General features: G+C 37.9%; 1 protein-coding gene across 1 annotated transcript in view; it reads left to right on the forward strand.

The window, feature by feature from the left end:
* JAG2 (jagged 2) overlaps positions 1-17,536 on the forward strand; it is a 42,095-nt gene that overhangs the window by 16,750 nt on the left and 7,809 nt on the right. Inside the window, exons 4-18 of the mRNA XM_010158288.1 lie at positions 2,459-2,589; positions 2,963-3,082; positions 4,881-4,994; positions 5,801-5,914; positions 6,443-6,556; positions 7,073-7,119; positions 7,370-7,543; positions 9,853-10,003; positions 10,306-10,470; positions 11,062-11,175; positions 12,535-12,648; positions 13,033-13,146; positions 14,045-14,161; positions 15,162-15,189; positions 16,206-16,291. Of these exons, the coding sequence (XP_010156590.1) occupies positions 2,459-2,589; positions 2,963-3,082; positions 4,881-4,994; positions 5,801-5,914; positions 6,443-6,556; positions 7,073-7,119; positions 7,370-7,543; positions 9,853-10,003; positions 10,306-10,470; positions 11,062-11,175; positions 12,535-12,648; positions 13,033-13,146; positions 14,045-14,161; positions 15,162-15,189; positions 16,206-16,291 (1,703 nt within the window). The remainder of the gene's footprint in view (positions 1-2,458; positions 2,590-2,962; positions 3,083-4,880; positions 4,995-5,800; positions 5,915-6,442; positions 6,557-7,072; positions 7,120-7,369; positions 7,544-9,852; positions 10,004-10,305; positions 10,471-11,061; positions 11,176-12,534; positions 12,649-13,032; positions 13,147-14,044; positions 14,162-15,161; positions 15,190-16,205; positions 16,292-17,536) is intronic.

Here is a 17,536-nt window from a genome sequence, read left to right on the forward strand (position 1 = left end):
GGTTGGAACTAGATGGTCTTTAAGGTCCCTTCCAACCCAAACTATGCTGTGATTCTATCCTATGTTGGTTTTGTATCTGTACCTTTTGGGTTTCTCATAGTGGATCATTAACCTCTTCATCCTTGTGTTGTGGCTTGATATTTTTCTCATAAAAGACAATGTTCTGTTTTCTGAGTTGATTTCATTTTATTGATCACATCTTGGGCTAGGGGTGAGCTGAGATCCATGTAGACATTATCTTTTTAGAAGGAAGTTGAATTAAAACTGCTCTAGCACCTGCTAATGTAGGATGCGACCAGACTTCCTGTTCAAGAGGAAATCCTAATTTACTCTTCCTTGTAAACTGAAGGCTGATCAGCTTACCACATAGTAACCTTTTGACTTGTAAACACTGTGTTCCTTTGGACTGCTTTTAGCCTCTAGAAATTATTTCCCTCGGGCTTGGTGGTAACTTCAACAGTAAACTTTGTGTCAAATATCATGAAAAAGCAGCAACCTTTGTCTGCAGAAGTGACTTTAATGCAGTCAGACATGCCTACAGACTCAAGTAGGTGCTTAAGATGCCTTCAAGTTCTAAGAAGGTGGCTGTATTTTTCTTCGCATTCTTAATCACCAGTGTGAACTTGTTATCTGTTGGGTATGGAAAACAAATTGAGGTATTGTGATTATTTGCTTTTTCATGCAGAGTTTCAACCCTTGAAAATGCTCGTTATATGTGGGTGGGGAGTTGGCTCTGGCTAGGATAGTCATGGTGAATCACTGGCAGTAGTGCCAGCTTTGGCATGGATGGAGGTTTGGGTTGGGGCCAGTAAAGTGAGTTACAGTGCTTTTTTTTTTTATTGTTTATTACCAGCCCCTGAAAATACTTTTTTTTTTTTTGTCCTTGAGGAGGAAGGAAGAGATCAAATTTAGCAGGGCAGTATTTGCTTCCTCTTCCTGCTAAAACAGCGTAAGAAAGCTTCTTCTGTAATGTGTATGTTCTCCAGGCTTTTGACAGCCTTGCTTAGATGAGCGATTGGAGGCCTCTGGACTAGGTACATGGCTGAGGCTCTCCTCAGGGATCCCACAGCTGTAAGGTTTCCGTGAGGAGCAGGTAGTGTGACTAAACTCAAAGTAGTTCTAGAACTTTGCAAGACAACTTTGTTAATACCAAGATCTGCATCCAGAGTCCTTCTGCCCATGTAAATAATAAAAATTTAAATAGTATACTGCCAGCATAACCTGTTCTGTTCCTCTGGGGATTGATAGACCTTACTGAAGTGGTGGAAGTGGATTGATTCACAGGGAACCAAGACTCTTCATTTATACTCTTTTTATCATCTTTTCTCTCACCGCACACCAAAGACATAAGAATTTATTTTCTGTTCTCTTATAGTGTTCAAAGCATATTGATAATAGATGGTGGTGTTAAGTCTAAATAAATACCATTTCCTTTCTAACACTTTTCTCCTTCAGAGTTCTGCTGGCATGTGTGCTCAACCTCCATTCAGTGTGTTTTTATGCATTTCTCTGTTGCTAGTATTGACCTTAAATTCTTCGTAAGAAGTACTGTTAAAATAACAGGCTGAATGTTCTTTTGGTTGGCCCAAAAGCACAAGCTTACCATTTCTTTTTGATTACAGTATGTGTGTGAAACATATGACTAAAAAAAACCCACAAAACATTAGCCTATGACTTTTTTTTACAGTTCAGACTTTAACACTTCTCCTGTAGCATGTATGGTTGCTTGTGTTAGCTGAATTCTGGTGCAGATAACAGATACTGGTTTCTGAAGAAATCTTGTGACAAAACTTCAGCTGTTTAAAACAAATGCATTATTAGTGGCTTTTGTTTGAATTCTGTCTCCTCATTTCTCCAAAGAGTGCCCTTTTCATAATGTCACTAGAGAACACTGAGGGTATAATAGAATTAATCAGTAAAAAGGGTTCTCATGAAAAACTGAGTCCTGAGGAAATGGACAAGGCAGCTGCATCCATCGCTGAGTGCCCTGGTCTTGTTTCAAGACTGTAGTGCTCCAGAACAAACTAGCTAATATCTTGAAAGGTCTCTTCCTAGAGAAAAAAAGCTGTTGTGCTTGATGCAGCAAGCCAGCAGTCTCCTTTAGAAAGTAATTTCAGATTTTTCTTACAACAATCACAATTTTTATCCTAGTGAGATGATCCTGTGAAGATGGGACTACTTGTGAAAGAATAATTTATGTACAGATATGATAACTCCTGGTGCTTGGTGGTGTTTGTTGCCATGGTGTATAATACAGTTGAGCAAGATAAGTTCCAGTAAGGATGTTCAACAGGACTAGTATGTTCTTTCTAAACATGAGAAAAAGTTTTGTTATCTGTTGCACATTGAACAGTTGACCTTGGTCTTGAGAATGGTAAGTGTAGTGTTCTGAATACCTGTAATGCTGATAAATTAAGCATCATGTTGCTAACTTTTAACATGTGAACTTACATCTTAGGTGTCATTATGGTTGGCAAGGACAGTTCTGTGATGAGTGTGTCCGCTACCCAGGCTGTGCTCATGGGAGCTGTAATGAACCATGGCAGTGTAATTGTGAAACCAACTGGGGTGGCCTGCTCTGTAATAAAGGTACTTAACATTAATGTTCAGGAAAAATAAGTAAAGTTGCATGATTAACTGATAACTCATTAACCTTTTTTTTTTACTACTAGTGTACAACTAGCTGGGTATTTCTGTGCCCAATTCTTTTATGGCAGATGGTACCTATATATAGGAAATTTAAGACAAAGGCTTGGAATGGTCTCAACTGTTCTAACTCATGCAGTTTCCTCTTGATCATCCTTCCCTGCTCTGTGGATAGTAATGAGATGACAGGCTAGCTAATGGAATATGGGGATGATGTGGGTGAATGGTGTTCAAACTAGAAAGGCGTCTGTATGTCTGACTAGGGGTTGAAATGGTGAGATGTGTTCTCTGTTGATTGGTGTTTTTCTTTATCTAGATCTGAATTACTGTGGAAATCACCATCCCTGCCTGAATGGTGGAACCTGCATGAATACTGAACCAGACGAGTATCGCTGTGCTTGCCCAGATGGCTACTCTGGAAAGAACTGCGAAATTGGTACTCCTGGATATTCTTCAGAAATCTGAAACTTTTAGACGTGGCTATGTTCTAGTTAGCCAGGTGGCATTTATATGCTCACTCTTGTGTATCTTATGTAGAGTGGAGAGGCTGTTCTCTCCTTTCAAAAACTAGCTTGGTTTGAGAGAAGTGTGTAAAACCGGTGGGGTGCAACTTGTTACTTTGTGACAGTGGGGGTATGCCAGTGCCGTTTTTCCTGTCTAGTGCTTTAAACTGGCTATTCAACAAACCACTGAAGGCAACAGAAACACTGCAAGAGTTTCCTTTGGATTTGGATAAGAGAGATATGTGTCTGTCCAACACTAACTGCTTCCTATCTCAGCCATACCTCAGAGATAGTGTATTGCTTTCTTCATGTATAGCTGTGTATGTGTTACACAAAGTCCAAAACTTTCATGTACTCTAGAGACTATTTTGGTACTTGGAGACTTTTCCTGACTGATCTGTCTCTGGAGATAAAGGGGCAAGTGCACAATTTCCTTTTCTTTTTTTTTCGCTATATTGCTTAAGATTTAAGGTTTGGAGAAAAAGAAAAAGTTTCAATTGAACTTTTTCACCTCTAGTGTTCAGCTAGATGGCCTACAGTGACTTTATTTGCCATAATGGATGGATAGTTAAATCCTTTTTTTATGTGATATTCCCAGACTTCTCACTTTGAATTTTGCTATTCCTTGATATAAATGTAGATGGAAAGAACTTATCTTTTTTCTTAAGTTAACTAGCCTTAAGTTTGCTAAACTATTATCAGCAGAAGGTTTTCACATTTATCAGGATGTAGATCTTTGGACTTCTGTAAGGTGATATGTGGTATTGAGACTATAGACAAAACTTCACATCACATTCTACCAGCTGCAGCAAAATTCAAGTATTTTGTAAAGTGGATGAAATCTTGTCTTAACTTGCTCTGAAAGTTGTGGGGAAGCATCCTCCAGATGAAGCAGCAGTGGTAAAGCAAGCCATACATTTGAATTCTACACTGATTATTAGCAGTAGATTGGTGTATAAGCTGCTTTAGGTACTAGTGCCTAACATCCTCGACAATATAAACTCAGTTTGAAAGCTAGATAACAAATCTGAAAGATTCCAAAATATAAGTGCTCGCAACAATTAGAGAGTTCTACCTAGCCAACGGGATTTCTTCTTTCTTTCCCAAAGATTCCTTGGCTTCTGAGAGGGAAAATATCAAAAGTGATGGCACACAATTTGTTCCTCCTCAGCTAGATTGTTGATTAGTGCAGCCCCTGCAAACATTACAGCCCTACATGGAGTGACAACAAGCAGTGCTGTCTGTAATTGCAAGTAGCTCTATACTTTGCTGTTTCCAAGGAGCAGCATTAGAATGAAGCTAAACAGACCTTTGATACTTAAACTACTACTACTGTTCCGACATCTGCATACAGCTTATCTGTTTTGTCTCACTGAAGGAAAAAAAAATAAAAGTAGTGGAGTGTTCCAGAGATGGAAGCGTGTGGCTGGAAGCAGTAGGTTAATAAGGAACTTCTTTAGCTCTTGGGGTATTGAGATGAGTGACTTTGCCTTCAGTCTTTCTAGTCAGTAGATATGAAGAATGATGCACCTTTTAGTAAAATCCTGCTTCAGTCTCCTACTGGGAATCTTAGTCTCTGCAGCTGGAAGAGGGGGGCTGCAGACTTCTGTACAGGCACCTCCCACCCTTTTGGTCATTTTAGTTGAAACACAGTTTTCTAACCATGTAAGTTCTCCTTCATTGATACTGGAATAGTATTTAGCAGGAATTTCTTTTCCTCTTTCTTCTCAGCGGAGCATGCTTGTGTATCTAATCCCTGTGCTAATGGTGGAATTTGTCATGAAATTTCATCAGGCTTCAAGTGTCATTGCCCATCAGGGTGGAGTGGACCAACATGTGCTATTGGTGGGTATTCCATTACTGATGACTGACCCATTGGGTTGGAAGGGTTGATACAGCTTATTTGGTAATCATGCTCTGTGGGTGTGGAATTTGGTGGCAGTCTCTTACCTTACCTGTCTTAGCGGCTCCCAATGCATAGCTGTTGAAAAGATTAATGGTGCTGCGCAGTCAGCAGCATCTATTTGGTGCAGTCTACAGGTTATCAAAAGCATAGGTGGACCATATATGAAGAAATGCCCTGTTGCCAAAGCTTGTAGGACAATTTGTGTTGTTAACCAGTGTAAGGCAAAATACGGAATGGACTTATTTTAAGAAATATAAACATGAGCATGAAAGGTTCTCCTCTTTAAGTAGTAGAAGAGTAGACAACTGATGTAAGAATTTAAGCATATGGTTTGGAAGACAGGGAAGTGGTTGAGATGCATTATGGACCTCTGCAACTGGTTTGCATGTTGTCTGTGATTTAGAACACAGGTGTGTTATCTGTTTTTCAATGACTACTATCCTCAAAATAAATACTGGCTAAGCTTGTGTCATGATCTAGGAACATGACTTTCAGCGAATGTGTTAATTGCTGGCAGATTAACTGAATCATCTTCCTGTTTGCAGATAGAGGAACTCTGAAATTTTCTATCTTAAAGATGTGAGAAAAGCCTAATTAAAGTTAGGTTAGAAATGTTAGTCTGTTGCTAAGCATGTTTGTATGTTCTCCCTCTTCATCTCAAAATACCTTAAAACACAAACAAAAAACCATACATGTTAAGCCAAATTTCAAACTGTGTAATGAAAGGCACGCTTTGACTTTGCAGATATTGACGAATGTGCATCTAACCCTTGTGCTCAAGGAGGGACCTGTATTGATGGTGTTAATGCATTTGAGTGTATATGTCCACAACAGTGGATTGGAGCAACATGTCAGCTTGGTAAGTAAATTGCCTGCTAAAGTTTTGAAGACCACTGGAGGTTATTTCTAAATAACTCTGTGTGTGTTCCTCATGATCTTTATTGGGGTGTATTGCTATCGGTATCTTAGCTTCTCTTTAGTAGATCTTAACGCCCGAAGTTTCACGTGAACCTGTAACTACTTTAGCCCCAACTGAAGCTTACTAGAATGCCCGATAACTTCTGTTTCAAAGTACAGCATTGGTGATGGTAGCTCCTTCATGGTGGCAGAACAGTGATTATGAGCTTACAGAGGCAAGGAAGGGATTTGCCCTGACTAACATATTACCTTTTTGAGTTTTGGCAAAGGGAAAAAATAAGATAACATGCATGTGCTACTACAGACAAGTGTGCATTAAAAACCTGCGGTATGCAAATGGTTTTAGTGCCCTAGCAATGTGTAAGACGAGCTTCTGATGCTTGGATTGCATGGAAACTTTGCTTGGTGCTGTGGTAATCTGTTTCTGGGTTGTTCTTTATTCTCTTCTTTCTTTTATCTTCTTTCACAGATGCTAATGAGTGTGAGGGGAAACCCTGTGTTAATGCTTACTCTTGCAAAAATCTCATTGGTGGATATTACTGTGACTGCATTCCAGGATGGACAGGAGTAAATTGTCACATCAGTTAGTATTTCTTTAGTATATATGTTGACCATAGGATGCTTTATTCTTCAAAAAAAGGTTGTACAAGAAAAAAATACCTGTTGTCAGGATTTTCCTAACTTCCAGCAATATAAACTGAAAATACTGTTTGAAAGTTTAGAGATAGTGTTGTTAAAATGAGCATAGATATACACTTACCTAACTCTAAATTTCTCCCTACTCCCTCATCCCTGACTCTGAATATCATATACTGATTCAATTTAAAATACTTTTTAACTATAAATGTTAGATATGAAATTAGCTGATAGCATTTGATTTCATTTCTATTACAGTGTAATAGAAATATGTAATGTCATTTTCTATTACATCTTCTTTAAAATACGAATCTCCTAAGACATCAAGCATCCTTGCTTTCCATTGAAACATCTAGAAAAATCCTTTCTGAAGATAATGTTCTGCATTTTTGTGCTAGATCTGTACTTTACAGTTTTTAGTCTTCCTGTATAAATTCTAATGCCTTGCATACTTTATCCCTAGATATTAATGACTGTCATGGACAATGTCAACATGGAGGGACTTGTAAGGTAACTCTTGTTTATTACATGCCATGTTGAAAATAAATCTTGTTCTGACTAGTTAGGAATTCTCTGGTTTGATTGCAGGTTGGTTAAATGAGGTTAAATGTTCAAAGCATAGTGTTGCTCTTGCAGTGTTTCACAAAATAATTTTGAGGTACTATTGCAGTTCATAAATACAGAACAGAATTAAAGTTAATTCTTGTGTGCAAGTTTTATCAATAAATGAATCTCTCTATTTTTTTTCCCCCCTCTGAAGGATGGAGTGAATGGTTACCATTGCTTATGCCCTCGTGGTTTCACAGGAAAGAACTGTGAGACAGAAACAAATGAGTGTGAAAGCAATCCATGCCAAAATGGAGGCCGTTGCAAAGACCTGGTGAATGGATTCAGTTGCCTGTGTTCACAGGGCTTCTCAGGAGTCTTGTGTGAGGTAAGGGCAGTGGTGACATTACTGTGATCTTTCTCACGGATGGAATTCTTGAAAGAAATATATCTGTGTTTAAATGGGAGTAACCCAAGGCTAAGGCGTAACTGACTAACGTAGCTGTTACTTGACACTCTGAATAAGCAAATTTGTTGTTCAGAGCTGTCATAGTAGCTGTAACACTTGGATATTCAGCCTGATAAAATGCAAGTTGTGGCACATAGATGTTGGGTCTTTTAAATGTTTTAAGGATGCAAGTGTTCCTTAAGCTTGACGTGTTTTCTTTTGCAATTTTCAGGACCTGTGTCTTGTTACACTAAAATGTTTTAGGTCTTTATCCGAATAACTCTGAAGTACATAACTGAATTCACCTTTCAAGTGATCCTACTGCTGTTGGTAGGAGTATCTCCATAATTAAAGGCAGGCAGATACGCAAGTATTGGCACTCAGAACTTTGTTTGAGGTTGTTTTAGGAACGTGTAGTTCTAGTGCTTAAATAAGGATTCATATCTGAAATACTGAAATGCTGGTAATAATTCATAAAGTACTTAATTATCATGAAGGCCTACCTCTTTCTAGGGAAGGCATTAGACTTTGCAATATAAAAATATATTGCCCAAGTATGTACTTTCTGGCTTTCGCAGACAGCCAGATTCATGTAAGTGTTATGGTTATTAGCAAGGCTGTGTCAACTGGAGGCATTGGATTAGAATGTGGTTGGATTTCCTCCCAGATTTTTTCATTAAGGACATTGGAGTGATCTCTCTTAAATGCTGAAGTAATTTTATTCTGTATTATTTGCATTGTTAAAGAAACAATACCTTCCTTTTAGTCAAAATTAGAAAGGGTTGCAGATACTGACCAGTTTAATAAAGCTGGTTCAGTACTTAATGGCTTGTGTACAATTTCTACCTAAGGATCATAGCTTGAGTGCTCTGCTCTTCCGTGATTCATCCCATACTGTGTAATTTAAGTTTTAGCAAATCTGTTTGAATAATAGGGGGCAGTTGGCTGCTTGCCTTGTGTGTTGCAGGAAATATCTACCATTGATTCCAGATGCTAAAGTACCAGCTACTGAACTTGCATTGGGAAGGGGAAATTTACACTAATGGAAGGAAACAAATGGAGACATCTGATAGAGGAGATCTGAGAATCTCTCAGACCTTAGTTATTTTTTTGTGTTTTGCTTTGAATGTTCCCTATGAGAGCACAAAATACCTTGCTGAAAATCTCTCTATTGCATCTGGAATTGTACATGCTCCTCTGAATTAAATACTTAATGCCAATTTGTGCTCCTTCTGTTTTGGTCAGCTTTGAGTTTTTTCTCATACTTAACTACAGAACTACTAAAAATAGTGACCAAAATCACTATCAGACTTAGCTTTCTCAACCTTACAGATAGAAAATTATCATTCTCGCAAGAGATCTGAGAAGGAAAAATTCACTTGAGGGGAGGAAAGCAATCCTTGAGAATAACAATTTGGAAGACAGATACAATATTCCCTCTGGGGCCACTTGGGATTTTGAGGCCAATTTACAGCATCACTGATCAGTGAACTTGTGTGTGAGTCTCAGATGAAGAAGCAGCACAATTGCTTTGCTACAGCCATTTGCCTGTGTTAAGGGTTATATTATGAAAGCTAGCTTTAAATCTTGCTTCTGAAGTGTAAAATATAGGCAGTGTTCAAAATATGCCTAGTATTTCTGTGTGTAAATTGTCACAGTGATAGTCTTTGTAGGAATAAGGTCCTGAGCATCTTAACTAGAGCTACTTTGAGCAAAAAAACTTCTAGAAGTGCCTTCCAAGCTATGAGGTTCTATAATAAATTCTGTGTTGTTGAAATGGGAAGAGAAGTTGCTCTAGAAAAGATGTGTGTTGTTTTTTTTAACGGTTCTCCATATTTAAAGTGTCTTGCAGACACAAAGTTGACAAAGGCACCTGGTATTAACCTGCATTATAGCACTTAATATTTGGGTATGAAGGACAGAAGTGACTTACAATGATCCAGAACAGTCATAATAAGATGTCTCTTAATGGCTTGTTCTTTGCTAACTAAGTTACAGCAAACGTGCTTGTTCAGCCTCCTGCAAAGGGCTGTCTTTTTAGCAGTATCAGAAATGCTTTGTGTTAGGATTGACTAAAGCAATCTGAAGCTTCTCTCTGTGTTGCAGGATGGGATGTGATATATATGATTCATAAACCTTAAAACTTGAGCTTTGTTGTGAATTAGCTTCATCTGTGTGTCTGGCAACACAGATAATGCTGCTTACTCCTGGGAAATGACGCAGCTGATACTAACTATGCTCTCTTACAGATGGATATTGATTTCTGTGAACCTAACCCTTGCCAGAATGGGGCTAAATGCTATGATCTGGGAGGAGATTATTACTGTGCCTGCCCTGATGACTATGATGGAAAGAATTGTTCTCATCTCAAGGACCACTGCAAGAACAATTCTTGTAAAGGTACATAATGTTGTACAGAAACTTGTCTTAATATGTTGGTGGCACATGAAAAAAGGAAAACCATATTTCTGGAAATATACCATAATGCAGTAACATTTTTCTTGTACTTATTTGGACTTTGTGAAATAGTGAAGTAGTGAGATGCAATGCTTGTAACAGTCCTCATTTATAAAGAAGTAGAGGGTGACTTACAGTTAACCTAACTTTTAAATTGTCCATAGTCTTTATTTTTGGGTTACTTTTTAAAAACTAAAATCTGGTGATGCAGATTAATAGTCTGATGACATGCTTCTTGTTCTTAGTAATAGACAGCTGTACAATAGAAGTCTTCACTAATGCCACCCAAGAAGGAATCCGTTTCATTTCATCCAACGTTTGTGGGCCTCATGGACGGTGTATTAGCCAGCCAGGAGGGAATTTTACTTGTGCCTGTGAAAGAGGTTTTACTGGAATATACTGTCATGAAAGTAAGTAGGAGTTTTGTCTAAATTTTTTTGTCTCTGAAACTTCCTTAAAGTTTTTGTTAACAAGCTTTACAACTTTATTAAAATCTTAATGCTTTAAGTTGCATAAAGCATTGTTTCAGATGTACTGCTTGAAATACAGTTTCTTCTAGTAACAATTGTCTCTTAGTGGTTCATACTTCCTCTGTGAAAGAAAAGTGGGTTTAGTCCAACTTCAACATGAGTGTGTCTGCACCTGCTACTCTAATGTACAGTTTTACAAGAAGCCATGGATTTCTCCATCATGGGGATGACTAAGGAGGGACAGACACATTAGCAGTACAGCTTAATAGCATGTGTATTGCTGTTCCAGGTATTTTTTGAACGCCTGGATATTTTTGCCAGGTAAACTTAATGCTCTGGTTCGACTTGCTATGTGAGAGAGAATACATCTAGAAACGTTACCAGTCATGAAAACAGATGTTTGAGCTGTTCTTACATATGTACAAGGAGAATATAACTTCAGGCTGCTTTTCCTGGAGACCCAAGTATAAATCACTCCTCTAGGTGAGCAAAGATCAAGTGTGAGCAATAATTGTTGACTTTCTGTCATAGATATCAATGATTGTCTTGGGAAACCTTGCAAGAATGGGGGGACATGCATCGATGAAGTGGATTCATTTAGATGTTTCTGCTCAAGTGGCTGGGAAGGAGAATTGTGTGACACAAGTGAGTACTGCTAAGCATGGCAGGGTCAACTACAGTACAGCTTTGCTGTAACACTTAGGGATGGTTGGTACATGGTGAATAATAAAAATGGGTTAGTTTCTCTGTTCGATAATGACACTCTACCCAGTGGTGTTTGCAAAGGTATTTTCAGGAAGACTTTTGGGTAGCAGCTTTTGAAGTCTCAGTTCCTTTAATAGGACAGTAATTTGATTCTTTGGTATAGCAGAGGATATATATGAGGAGAGTACTCTTTTTTTTTTTTTTTCTTTAGGAGAGAAGAAAGTGAATATGCTTTGTTGGAGGGTCTACTCATTATATTGCATTTATTGCTATACACATGCACTTCTTACTACTTGCTGCACATAGAAGTTTGTCCCTTACTCAGTCTACTCATACGCAGTCATTTCCAAACTTGAAAAGCTTTTTAGCTTTAAGCCAGTGTAAGCTATAATGTGCTTCCACCTTGCTGAAGGAAGTTATAAATTCAATATCCATTCCTCTAGCAAGCTGAAGCCTGAATTTTTACTCCACGAATATCATGAGTCAGTGTCATATTCTGGGTTCAGTGGAAGTGGGCCTTTACTTTTGCTGCTCTGGCTTGAGACATATTGGGGCTTAGCTAATGAAGTGTACTAAGCCAGTTCATGGTTAAGGTACCTCAGAGGAAATGGCAGTTGGCTCTTTTTCTACTCTGAATGAAGCTCCTTCTAAAGTGTGGTGGCAAGGACTTGCTGAGGCTTACTACAGGACATGCGCTAACTAAGATGTGAAATAAAGACTTGAAGATTTTGGCAGCTGTCACTGTCGAGACCTTTTTTTGTTTGGTCTGGAATAATTGTTCTACCTATTGAAACATTTGTCTCAAGTGAAGTTTTCTCTAAAATTAATGTTCAGTGTGGGTATACACTCACACATAACTCTGTGCATCTGTATACTTACACCCATCTAATGGCTTTAACTCTCTGTATTTTGAGACATAAAGCAGGAGAGAGGGAGCCTTAACTGTCTTGTGGATGGCCTTTGTTGGGGCTCCTTTTCAACACATTGTGGTCCCTACTAGAAAGTTTTCTCTGAAGTTCAGAATATAGCTGTTTACTGGAAAAAACTTCTTTGGTTCTCTATGAAGAGGAAAAAGTATCATTCTCTATGGTTTCTTAGGTTGTCAGTAAATCCTTCATAATTCATGTTTTTCTGTATGAAATCAGAGTTTTTTCCTTGCTTATATAAAGATAGCCCTGTAATAATTGGGAAAGCTGTCTTCCTAAATAGTAAACAGTTTATTTCCTTTATAAAGTACTATTTTATAGTTTCTCATGGCCTTGGCTAAGCTAGATCATCTGATTTTAATATTTTTTCTAGATTTCAATGACTGTTCTCCTAACCCATGTCACAATGGTGGCCGATGCATTGATTTGGTAAATGACTTCTATTGTGAGTGTAAGAATGACTGGAAAGGCAAAACTTGCCATTCACGTAAGTGTTCTTTACTTTGATCTTTAGTTTACCCAAAGACTTGTTTTCTTTCTTCTGGTGAGATTAGAGTTCCTGAAATTTAAAATAAAACAATTGCAATGAAATAATAGGCATATTTTCATTACCTCTTCCAGTTTCCCAGCCACAAAGTAGAACACTTTAAAATGTATTCCTTTATGTAGTGAAAATAGTGTTGTAAGAGATGGCCTTTAGATTCCACTCTTTTGGTTGTTTCCTCTAATACAGCAAGTGGAACTATGTGTTTCTGGTACTGTTGTGTTTAAATATGAAGTATCTTTAAAAGTTTATTTTATGACTAAGAAGTACCTGGTCTTAAAATTCAGCAAGACCAATGGAAATTAAAGCTCTTATTGTGATGTATAGGTGAATACCAGTGTGATGCAAATACTTGTAGCAATGGTGGAACATGCTATGATGATGGAGATACATTCCGCTGTTCATGTCCTCCAGAATGGATCGGAAGTACTTGCAACACTGGTAAGCTTTTTGACTTGTCTACAGACTGTAGAGAAGTGTTTAAATAATACTTTTTATTAAACAGACACACTGTTCTTCTAGCTGGCTGGTTTGAAGCTGTTCCAGTTCACTGGTGATGGAACTTTACAGTAATTTCTTCCACTCACCTGGTATGATACTGCTTTTTAGGAAGCTGTTCTCCAGAGGCTGCTCACATGGTCTTTTAACATAGCTTCTCCTGAGCAGATCTGGAACACCTGGACTTGTGTCTTGAGTTCTCTATTAGTCTTTAGAGACCCTGTGTAAAGGTTTCTTTGGGAACTTGGTCACTCACTTGCTGGAAGGTTCATAATGCTTGTGATCAAAAGGCGTATGAGCAGACATACTCAGGAGAAATGAAGTGGTTCTTCCTAGGGGGTTTGCAGGGTTAGTGCCTGCTGTAGGGAACTACCCTTGTTCATTTTGGGGACTGAATGTGGTCTCCATCGCACTACACTTCTCTGGATATGAAGTGTCTGTTAGGATGAAGAAGTTGGATGAAGGTAATTTAATGTATTTTTTCTACTTTATAGATACAATTGCAGTATGTAATCAAAATCTGAACTTTAGATACTAGTATCTTATTATGAAGTATACCTCGTGACCTGGATAACTCACTGCTGGAGTAGGAATTTAGCAGTAATTAAATGATGCTTATGCAGATGGGGAAAAAAATAGATATCTCTTATAAAACTTCATGGTACAATCAAATGAATTGGGATGATGGTGAAGGTAGATGAGAGTTTATCATGTGATGTAACTACTTTGAGTCTTGACCTTGAAGTCTTGCACAGTTGGCTTAAGTGCTATTGAGGATTGATATTGAGAGATCCAGATGATACTTTCTGTGCTAAATAGGGACCTTTTTTTTTTTTCAAAGCTAAAAACAGCAGCTGTATTCCAAACCCTTGCATGAATGGTGGAACATGCGTTGGCAGTGGAGATTCCTTTTCTTGCATCTGCAAAGAAGGATGGGAGGGACGTACGTGCACACAAAGTAAGGTTTTTCTCCTTTCTGCCCCTACATTCCCATGGGTTATAAGGAGTGTCTGGCACAGAGCTGTTAACTGAAACAAAGTTTATAGAGTTCATGTGCCAAAAGATCTGAATTGTTCAGGGTGGGAGGTAGGTAAAGGTGGTGATGGTCAAGTAATGAATGAAAGGAACTTGTCACACTTCTTTTTGCACCAAGTCTCTGCCAAAACAAGACTTTCAACCTTCTACAGAAATTTGATTCTGGGAACATGTGCAGATAAAAAAATCCATGCAGAAATACTAATTTTAATAATGAAAAGTGTGTGAAAAAGCAGGCAGTAAAGTGTATTCCATCTTTTTCTCTGAGGATTAAGTAGTTAACTACTTTAACATATCAATACAATGAGTTGGTTAGGTGGAGGCCAAAGTTGGCCTGCAACTTTGTTGGTTATTTTCCAAAGCATAACATGCTGGGGGGGAATAAATCTAAACTTGAGCTCTGATTTTACTCTAAAACTACTGGGAGATTACTGTTACATTGTTGTATGCCCTAATTAGCTGTTTTAAAGCTGACAGTGCTAGTGTAAATACTAACAAATAATTTGGATCCATTTATATTGGGAAAGACTTAAGAAATCTGGCTAGTTGCTCATACACATGGGAAGTACCAAAGCAGTGTAATCATTTAGAAAGTGTTGAGCCTGGCTGAATTATCCACTGCCAGTGCAACTGATACCCTCTTATTTCTATTAGGTTGCCATCATGTTGCCTGTCAGTCTTTGATATATCAAAATGCTTTGAAGTTGTTAAATTTTTGTTTGTTACCTTAAATTTTATGCAGAGGCTATTTCATTGGTCTGTTAGGTCTAATTGTGAAATTTCTTTGCAAGTGTGGAAGAAAATGTTCAATTCTGTATTGTTTTTCTTTCCTTATCAAATACAGTGTGTCTTGAACTATAGTATTATACATTAGAAAATAAATATGCCCCTAGTTACACTAGTCTCTGGGTTTTTTTTTATAGATACCAATGACTGCAACCCTCATCCATGGTAAGTATGCAAACTGCATTTCTGTACTTGTTGTGAAAATAAAAGTGAGCGCAGTAGATAAGGATTTTTATTCCAATTAGAACTAATTCTACCGAAAATAAGTGAAGTCAACCTCTAAAAATCTTAAAACATTTTTTTTGCCATGCCTTATCTATTGCTTGATAGTAACAAAGACCACAAAACGCTCCTGAGTTGATCCATATTTGACATATACATATTTTAGTGTAATCTTTGTGCCAGTAAATTACGGTGGTATGAAGTGAATCAGACTTGATAACATTTGAAGCACTCCCAGTTGAGTGTTAGAATAAAAAATGGGAAATCAAAACCTGTTAATTTACAGTAAATAATTTCAGATAATATAAAAAGGTCCTGTTAAATCAAATACTGTGTATAAGTGTGTTTTAAAAATAATTTTTTTGAAGATACAGAGGGGATATTTAAAATTACAGAGGTTGATATTTATGACTGAAGGGAAAAAACACTGATATGGGGATGAAGCAAACACATCTACCTTCTTTCTCTGTGGTACATTCTGATGCAATAAGCTGTACTTATGTATTAAAAAAACCAATCTTGCAAAAGCTCAGACTTTTTCTGTACTCATTTACAGTGCTGTTTTATCTCCTTGAGCTCTGATACACCTCCTCACGCACACACACCACTGTAGGGTGTTCCTGTTTCAATAGGTGACTTAGTAAGCAATATTGTCTAACATGATTCTTTCTCTCTTGATGAGAGTAGATCATCCCCCTAAACAGCAGCAGCAGGTTTAATTAACAAAGCTTTAATTAGAGACCAATGAAACAATGTAGAAGTCTTAAGTAGACTTATATTATGAATTAGTGGGGACTTTTTAATTCTGCATTGTTGAATAGTGAGAAAGTAATGTGAATAGGGTTAATAGAAATTTGCATTTGAACATGCTCCATGAGACTTAGGGGATTTGCTCATCTCTAGACTAGTGAATCTATCCTGAGAATGCTTGGTTTGCTGATAGTGTTTTATTTTTACAGTTACAATGGAGGCATCTGTGTTGATGGTGTGAATTGGTTTCGCTGTGAATGCGCTCCTGGGTTTGCTGGTCCTGACTGCAGAATTAGTAAGTACCAGTTCTGGCACAAATCGGAATGCCCTGTGACCCTTTTTGCATTAGGTTAGCTGAATTCTGAATAAAGAAGCAGGAGCCACCTGTCAGTCAGCCAGGTACTGTTACCTTGTAAATAATGGCAGCTTATGTTACCATCTTCATTAAATGGAACTGAAATGAATTGGCTTAAATTATGCTCAAACTTGGTTGCTGGATTTCACCAGACATTTCTGAAGGTTCTGGGGTGCTGGCTTCTTCATAGCTTAAGTTTTTAAGTATTTTTCTTGATAAGCAACTTGTCATTAAAGATGATGTGTAGCACTTGTGTTCCACTTAACATTAGAAACTCAAATCCACTGGGACATCATAATGAAAACAAAACCATCAGGAGTGTAGTGCTGGCACGTGAATAACAGATATACGGTAGTTTTTCGAAGCTATTAAAAAACCCTCTCTTACACTGCAGTTATCCTGAGGGATAGAAACTGTAAAGAATGGGAAACAAAAGACTCTAAAACCTCAATGAAGTGTTGTGGAAGAGTGTTTTGGTGGTGGTTGTTTTTTGGAGTGGGGGTATGGAATATTACCATTTTAACTTGAATGTGGCAGATATCTTTTACCTCTTCGGACAGTCAGGCTTTTGTATTCCATACCCTCAAGGCTATGTTGGGCTTGGTCCTTCCACTCTGTCAGTATGGTGGTGTGCTTTCAAGCTGAGATTTCATCCTCATTCTGGCAAATAGTAAATGAGCCAACACCTCCAGTTGGAGGGTGACTGTAGGACTTGGGGTAGCATCAGCCTAGTGATCTCTGGATATAGAACCAGGGATGGTAGATAATCCTGTATCTAGATCCAGACATGCAGTGAAGGATGTTGGATTCTCCTTTTCCAGACAAGAAATCAGGGGTACTATTTGTTGTCAAAGACAAATACTTTGCATTTTAATGGAGCTGCACACATTTTTTTTTTTTCTTGTTAAGACTGATATAGACAGAAGGAGTAGCTCTGACAAAAATGCCTTTTATAGCTGATAACAGAAACAGAGTTAACAGTCACTTTTTTCAGCATACAGGGTCTGGACAATCTTAAACCAACATAGCTTGAAGAGAGGAGGGAAAAATAGTTAAACCCTGTAGTTGTTTAGATACTTCTGTATTTGCACAAAGCATCTTGGAGCACTTCTGAAGGAAACTAGAATAGAAGCAAAAGGCCTTCTGCATCCATTTGGTATTTTCTGTTGTCTACATGGGTAACAG

The sequence above is a fragment of the Eurypyga helias genome, unplaced genomic scaffold (genome assembly GCF_000690775.1).
Source record: "Eurypyga helias isolate BGI_N326 unplaced genomic scaffold, ASM69077v1 scaffold6589, whole genome shotgun sequence".
NCBI lineage: Eukaryota > Metazoa > Chordata > Aves > Eurypygiformes > Eurypygidae > Eurypyga > Eurypyga helias.